The sequence below is a fragment of the Oncorhynchus mykiss genome, chromosome 13 (genome assembly GCF_057628025.1).
Source record: "Oncorhynchus mykiss isolate SJ-2025 chromosome 13, ASM5762802v1, whole genome shotgun sequence".
Lineage (NCBI taxonomy): Eukaryota > Metazoa > Chordata > Actinopteri > Salmoniformes > Salmonidae > Oncorhynchus > Oncorhynchus mykiss.
Window position 1 is genome coordinate 47,668,912 of NC_143034.1, and position 7,929 is coordinate 47,676,840.

A 7,929-nucleotide genomic window follows, 5' to 3' on the forward strand; every position below is an offset into this window, starting at 1 on the left:
GTTCTCTTTACGACTCGGCTGGCAAAGATGGCGGACGCACAAGTACGTTCAGCAAAACAGCGTGGTGAAATTAATGTGCTTTTTAGATAGAAAAATAAACATAATGCCATTGTAGCCTACAACAAATAACGTTTGTTAAGCGAAAAGCATGCGATTGAAGTAGACTGGGCCCTTAACGGTATTATCTACTTCGACTTTCACGTTCCAGGCCCTGTGCTGTGTGGTGAGCTTTGTCGGAGATCCAGTAGGAAGTTTTCTAACTAGGCCTTTACAGCATTGGGAGCATGCTTCATCTGTAGTTGATAATCGAAGTATATTGATTTATGGCAGAGTTGATAACTAAAACATGTCATTGCTAGATAAATGTATGCGCGAGGAGCTTAGCGTACTGCAAAAGCTATAGCAGTTAAGTTAGTTTAAACGCGAATTTGGCTAGCTAGCCAGATCACCCGTTAGTTGACTAAACTCAGCGGTCCTCTTTCTCAACTTGTATATTCCAAATGTTATAGACTTTTATGGCTATTGTTTAGCTAGCTACCTAGTTATTCAGAACTTTCATTATGGTCAGCTTCATAGATTGTAAGTCTTGCTAGTGCATCCGTCTATTTCAAAATGCACATCGATTTACCTGCACATGATGTTTTTCTCACGATGGTCTTCCTAGCCTATGAGGTTCTGACGACACTGCCTAATGGCAACACTGATGCAGTGTAACTTGAAGAAGGGTCTTTTCAGCTCCATGATGGAGTAACGTGTTACTTTGCGTAGATCAGTTTTTGACCTGGTGTTATGTATTTTCCCCACAGACGGAGAGGGCTTATCAGAAGCAGCCAACCATCTTCCAGAACAAGAAGCGTGTTCTGGTTGGTGAAGGTGGCAAGGAGGCCAAGGAGAAGCTCCCACGCTACCACAAGAGTGTTGGGCTAGGCTTTAAAACTCCAAGAGAGGTAACTTACCCAACAACCTAAACTATCCTAAATCTACAGTTGTGCTCCTTATGGGCAGTATGGTTAATCTTTGAATAGAGCCTTGTATCTAGTGGTCAATTAGCTTGTATGGTTAACTGCTCTTTGCAAGCTGCAAATGATGTTTTTCTCACGATGGTCTTCCAAGCCTGAGGCTCTGACGACACTGCCTAATGGCAACACTGATGCAGTTATAGGAGGGCTTTTGGCATCCATACTGAACAAAAATATAGCTGTAACCTGTTGGTCCCATGTTTCATGAGTGGAAATAAAAGATCTCAGAGATGTTCCATATGCACAAAAAGCTTATTTCCATAAAATGTTGTTCGCAAACTTGTTTACATCCCTGTTAGTGAGGATTTATCATTTGCCAAGATAATACATCCACCCGTGGCATATCAAGAAGCCGATTAAATGACATTATTACACAGGTGCACCTTGTGCTGTGCACAATTAAAGGCCACGCTAAAATAGGATGTTTTGTCACACAATGCCACAGATGTCTGAAATTGAGGGAGCTTGCAATTGGCATGCTGACTGCAGGAATGTCCACCAGAGCTTTTGCGAGAAAATAGAATGTTAATTTCTCTACCATAAACTGCCTCCAACGTCGTTGTAGAGAATTTGGCAATACATCTAACCAGCCTCAACTGCAGACCACGTGTAACCATTGTCTGAGACCAGCCACCCTGACAGCTGAAACGGGTATTTCTGTCCAAAGCCCTTTTGTGGGGGAAACTTTCTGGGTCTGGCTCCCCAGTGGGTGGGTCCTTGCCCACCCATGGCTGTGCCCGCCCCTGCCCATTCATGTGAAATCCAAAGACTGGGGCCTAATTTTTTTTCAATCGACTTATGTACTCAACCTCAGTAAAATCATTAATTGTTGAATGTTGGATTTATTTTTGTATTATTTACCTGGGTTTTGGAAGGATTTGCAGAGAACCTAACATATTTTGTTTCTACAGGCTATTGATGGCACTTACATTGACAAGAAATGCCCCTTCACTGGAAATGTCTCCATCCGTGGTCGTATCCTCTCCGGTTAGTCTTTACGTTCCTTGCTGTTTATTGTTTTTGGTTTGGATGTAAAACAGTCAGCTTTTGTTTTCTCACTTTACTGCAAATGATGTTTTTCTCACGATGGTCTTCCAAGCCTTCTGGTTATGACGACAATGCCTTATGGCATTACTGATGCAACGACCCAAGCCCCCTGCTCACCCTATTCAACGGTCTACTCCTATCCCTAGATCAGTGCTTAGATGTATTCTAAGATTGACCTCACATTGACCCGATTCTGCCTTTTCAGGCGTGGTGACCAAGATGAAGATGCAGAGGACCATCGTCATCAGGCGTGACTACCTGCATTACATCCGCAAATACAACCGCTTTGAGAAGAGGCACAAGAACATGTCGGTCCATCTCTCACCTGCCTTCAGGTAAGAGGATCTCTGTCATACTGTTGAGCCTTTCCAACCTCTCTTCCTTGCATGTGTTCTTTCTGACCAGGCTGTATCCAATAATTGGCTCATTGTGCCTTTCCTACTGCAAGGGTAGAAGTTCTATTAAATCAGATTTGATGTTGGCTGCAAATGATGTTTTTCTCACGATGGTCTTCCAAGCCCATGTGGCTCTGACGACACTGCCTAATGGCAACACTGATGCAGTTTGGCCTACCTATCACATGAGATGGCACATTGGTTGATGTTGTCATACCTCCAAAAGCAGTGCCTCGGTCACTTCAGGATTATGCTCCAATAATTCCCTCCTTTTCTCTGCAGAGACGTCTCCGTCGGAGACATTGTTACCGTCGGAGAGTGCCGACCCCTCAGCAAGACTGTGAGGTTCAACGTCCTCAAGGTCACAAAGGCCGCTGGAGCGAAGAAGCAGTTCCAGAAGTTCTAATCTAGGATGTGCAGGAGATGAGACCAATTGACAGGAAGGCTTTCTTTCTAGGCTGACCTGTTCTGTTGTATCTTAAATAAAGAATGTTCTGTATCTTGGTCTTCTAGCCTGTCTTTTGTAAAATAATTGTAGTGGCTGAGGCTGACTTACTGTGCGTTCTGCTGGACAGTTCTTTCCGTTGGTGTCTCCAACCACAGGGCCATTTGTCCGTCTTTTTTAAAGCCTGAGTTTTTCTTGGAAGTAATGATACTCCAGTTCAGTGAGCTAGCTGCTCCACAAATGTATAGGTTCTTACATAAATGTAATTGTAACCCATATCAAATTTAATGTCACATGCGCTGGATACAACAGATTTCACCTTACAGTGAAATGCTTGCTTACCAGCCGTTAACCAACAATGCAGATTTAAGAAATGTATTTACTAAATAGACTGAAGTAAACAAAGAAAATAGAAATAACAGCAACACAGTAACTAGGCTATACGGGGGCTACCCCGAAGGGGTACTGGTTGAGGTAATTCAGGTAATATGTACATGCTGGTGAAGTGAAACTAGCATCGGTGTAAAGGAAGTGCAATACAAATTGTCCAAATAACCATTTGGTTAACTGCTCAGGAGTCTTGGTGGTAGAAACTGTTGAAAAGCCTTTCGGACCTAGTCGAAGGTAGCAGAAGGAAGTCTAACTAGGGCGACTGGAGTTCTGGCCCATTTTTAGGGCTTTACTCTTGACATCACCTGGTATAGAGGTCCTGGATGGCAGGAAGCTCGGCCCCGGTGATGTACTGGGCCGTACGCACTACCCTCTGTAGTGCCTGCGGTCGGAGGCCGAGCAGTTGCCATACCGGGCGGTGATGCAACCAGTCAGTATCCTCTCTGGTGCAGCTGTGGAACCTTGAGGTTCTGAGGACCCATGCCAAATCTTTTCATTCCTTTAAAGGTCCATTAAATTGTGGGCCGTCAAGACAAGTGTGATGGAGTTTCTTTTTAAGTTCGGTATATTTGTTAGTGTTGCAATGGAAACATTTATGCCCAACAATCGTTTTGCAGCAAACTAGTTTCTATTGGACTATTTCGGGTATGTCCCCCACCTGAATCTGTTCAATAAACTAGCTTTTGTTGCAAAACGTTTTCTGTTTGGAGTAAACGGTCTCTGTTGCAGATCAAGTTATACTTAGGCATACTTTAGTTTTATTGTAATGGGATCTGCAATGATCTGATAATCTAGGCTGGTTGTATTCAAATCTGTTTATAGGTGCAGAGTACTGCTGGTTTTCTGTATTACCTGATACATTGTGTCCAGCTGGTGTCCCAGGTCTAAATCACAGAGACTGAATTGGAAGTGAGACACCCCACACGCTGTTATTTGAATATAGTTTTGTTTGGTTCAATTAAAGTCAATTAACTAACTAGACCAGAACCAGCTGCTATTGCGTTGGTGTCTATGAGGGAGACACCCAGTTAAGTAGACTGGAACGTATCATTTTTCTCAATGATAAATGTTCTGGGTGAACGATCTTCATTTATCCACCATCTTTGTAAATCAGTCCTTGATTTGATGGGAAGCATGAACATCAGCAGTGGAACTGGCTTCAAGGTCCAGATTTGAATTCGCCTGTATTAGGCGAAGAAAAAAAATACATTATACACAATGTCTCTATATTTACTATTTTCTTTGGAACAGTATTCTGCATTGAGTATTTTGCGTTTTTGGCTCAGCCAATAATATAATGTGAACGTCTCAGCAATTTAATAGTCTTGTCAATCTAAGTAACACAAATAAAAAAAATCTGTCAATTTAGACGAGAGATATGCTTTTTTTCTTTTTACATTGGATGCGTCTCAAATCCACTGCATCCGCAGATGTCAGCCTTCCTTATCTGCAGTGGAAGGTGGCCGAGCTACAGCGGTGTTTGTCAGACCACGAGACATCCCGACAATTGATTTTCTCCTACAAACCACTATCACTACTCTATGGAAAGACGAGACTCTCACGAACACAATGGTTTTGCTCTACGACTCCCACCGGACTCGTCTGAAGTCGGTAAAGCTGATGTGCCAACTTCTGTCAAGCTTCAGACCCATTCTGGGCTAAACTAATATGAACCCACTGTAGAAATGGGAGACTGGCGATACCCCACAGACACTTCATTCCTTATTATTTATTTTCTGACTTGTCTTTTTTGCCATTTATGAATGTGTTATTCAATGCATTTCTATGGGCTATATTAAAGGACAAATTACATATTTTATCATTTTTTTATATATATATACTTAAAGGGGTCCTAAAATTCCAAATAAAATTAAAACAACTCCAAATGGTCGCTGAGTAGAGATTAAACCCATGTATACTGAACAAAAATATAAACGCAACAAACGCAACGCAAGTGTTGCTTTATGAGCTGACCACTTGTAACCACGCCAACCCAGGACATCCACATCCGAATTCTTCACCTGAGGGATCATCTGAGAGCAGCCACCCGGACAGGTGATGAAACTGAGGAGTATTTCTGTCTGAAATAAAGCCCTCATTCTGATTGGCTGGGCCTGGCTCCCCAGTGGGTTGGCCTGGCTCCCAAGTGGGTGGGCATATGCCCTCCCAGGACCCACCCATGGCTGTGCCCCTGTCCAGTCATGTGAAATCCAGAGATTAGGTCCTAATGAATTCATTTCAATTGACTGATTTCCTTATTTGAACTGTAACTCAGTAAAATTGTTGAAATTGTTGCATGTTGCATTTAAATTTTTGTTCAGGGTATATATATTATATAGCCCACACTGACTGTACTAAACATTAAGAACACCTTCCTAATATTGAGTTACACCCTCAGAACAGTCTCAATTTGCCTGGGCATGGACCCTACAAGGTTTCAAAAGCGTTCCACAAGGATGCTGACCCATGTTGGCTCCAATGCTTTCCAAAGTTGTGTCAAGTTGACTGGATGACCTTTAGGCGGTGGACCATTCTTGATACACACGGGAAACTGTTGAGCATGAAAAACCCAGCAGCGTGGCAGTTCTTGACACAAACCGGTGCGTCTGGCACCTACTACCGTACCCCGTTCAAAGGCACTAAAATCTTTTGTCTTGCCTATTCACCCTCCGAATGGCGCACATATATACAGCACCAGTCAAAAGTTTGGACACACCTACTCATTCTTGGGCTTTTCTTCATATTTACTATTTTCTACATTGTAGAATAATAGTGAAGACATCAAAACTATGAAATAGCACATACAGTGGCAAGAAAAAGTATGTGAACCCTTTGGAATTATTTGGACTTCTGCATAAATTGGTCATAAAATGTGATCTGATCTTCATCTAAGTCACAACAATAGACAAACACAGTCTGCTTAAACTAATAACACACAAACAATTATACGTTTTCATGTCTTTCTTGAACACACCTTGTAAACATGCAGGGTGGGAAAAGTATGTTAACCCTTGGATTTAATAACTGGTTGAACCTTCTTTGGCAGCCATAACCTCAACCAAACGTTTTCTGTAGTTGCGGATCAGACCTGCACAACGGCCAGGAGGAATTTTGGACCAGTCCTCTTTACAAAACTGTTTCATTTCAGAAATATTCTTGGAACGTCTGGTGTGAACCGCTCTCTTGAGGTCATGCCACAGCATCTCAATCAGGTTGAGGTCAGGACTCTGACTGGGCCACCCCAGAAGGCGTATCTTCTTCTGTTGAAGCCATTCTGTTGTTGATTTACTTCTGTGTTTTGGATCGTTGTCCTGTTGCATCACCTAACTTCTGTTGAGCTTCAATTGGCAGACAGAGAGCCTAACATTCTCCTGCAAAATGTCTTGATAAACTTGGGAATTCATTTTTTCGTCGATGATAGCAATCTTTCCAGGCCCTGAGGCAGCAAAGCAGCTCCAAACCATGATGCTCCCTCCACCATACTTTACAGTTGGGATGAGGTTTTGATGTTGGTGTGCTGTGCCTTTTTTTCTCCACACATAGTGTTGTGTTCCTTCCAAACAACTCAACTTTAGTTTAATCTGTCCACAGAATATGTTTTGCCAGTTGCATTGTGGAACGTCCAGATGCTCTTTTCCAAACTTCAGACTTGCAGCAATGTTTTTTTTGGACAGCAGTGGCTTCTTCCGTGGTGTCCTCCCATGAACACCAATCTTATTTAGTGTTTTAAGTATCATAGTCTTGTCAACAGAGATGTTAGCATGTTCCAGAGATTTCTGTATGTCTTTAGCTGACACTCTAGGATTCTTCTTAACCTCATTGAGCATTCTGCGCTGTGCTCTTGCAGTCATCTTTGCAGGACGGCCACTCCAAGGGAGAGTAGCAACAGTGCTGAACTTTCTCCATGTATAGACATTTTGTCTTACTGTGGACTGATGAACATCAAGACTTTTAGAGATATATTTTTGTAATCCTTTCCAGTTTAATGCAAGTAAACAATTCTTAATCTTGGGTCTTCTGAGATCTCTTTTGTTCGAGGCATGGTTCACATCAGGCAATGCTTCTTGTGAATAGCAAACTCAAATGTTGTGAGTGTTTTTTATAGGGCAGAGCAGCTCTAACTAACATATCTAATCTCGTCTCAATGATTGTACTCCAGTTTAGCTGACTCCTGACTCCAATTAGCTTTTGGATAAGGAATTAGCCTAGGGGTTCACATACTTTTTCCAACCTACACTGTGAATGTTTAAATTATGTATTCAATATAGACAAGAAAAATACAATACTTTGTGTTATTAGTTTAAGCAGACTGTGTTTGTCTGTTGTTGTGACTTAGATGAAGATCAGATCTAATTTTATTACCAATTTATGCAGTAATCCAGGTAATTCCAAAGGGTTCACATACTTTTTCTTGCCACTGTATGGAATCATGTAGTAACCAAAAAAGTGTTAAACAAATCAAAATATATTTGTATTTGAGTTTCTTTAAAGTAGCCACCCTTTGCCTTGATGAGAGCTTTGCTCACTTTTGGCCTTCTAACATCCAGATTCATGAGGTAGACACCTGGAATGCATTTCAATTAGCAGGTGTGCCTTGTTAAAAGTTGATTTGCGGAATTTCTTTCCTTCTTAA

At 41.9% G+C, this 7,929-nt stretch overlaps 1 protein-coding gene and 4 non-coding genes across 5 annotated transcripts; all 5 read left to right on the plus strand.

Moving 5' to 3' along the window:
• The first annotated feature begins 9 nt into the window (after positions 1-9).
• On the plus strand, positions 10-2,959 carry rs11 (40S ribosomal protein S11). Its single transcript, NM_001246324.2, is given in 5 exon segments — positions 10-42; positions 807-947; positions 1,931-2,006; positions 2,272-2,401; positions 2,744-2,959. Coding segments are annotated over 5 exon segments (486 nt in total). The 5' UTR covers positions 10-27; the 3' UTR covers positions 2,868-2,959.
• LOC118938586 (small nucleolar RNA SNORD35) lies at positions 630-713 on the plus strand. Its single transcript, XR_005035794.1, has one exon. It is a non-coding gene; the product is annotated as a small nucleolar RNA SNORD35 (small nucleolar RNA).
• On the plus strand, positions 1,079-1,160 carry LOC118938599 (small nucleolar RNA SNORD35). The gene has a single exon (XR_005035807.1). It is a non-coding gene; the product is annotated as a small nucleolar RNA SNORD35 (small nucleolar RNA).
• LOC118938584 (small nucleolar RNA SNORD35) lies at positions 2,084-2,166 on the plus strand. The gene has a single exon (XR_005035792.1). It is a non-coding gene; the product is annotated as a small nucleolar RNA SNORD35 (small nucleolar RNA).
• Positions 2,550-2,633, plus strand: LOC118938588 (small nucleolar RNA SNORD35). Its single transcript, XR_005035796.1, has one exon. It is a non-coding gene; the product is annotated as a small nucleolar RNA SNORD35 (small nucleolar RNA).
• Positions 2,960-7,929: the final 4,970 nt, after the last annotated feature.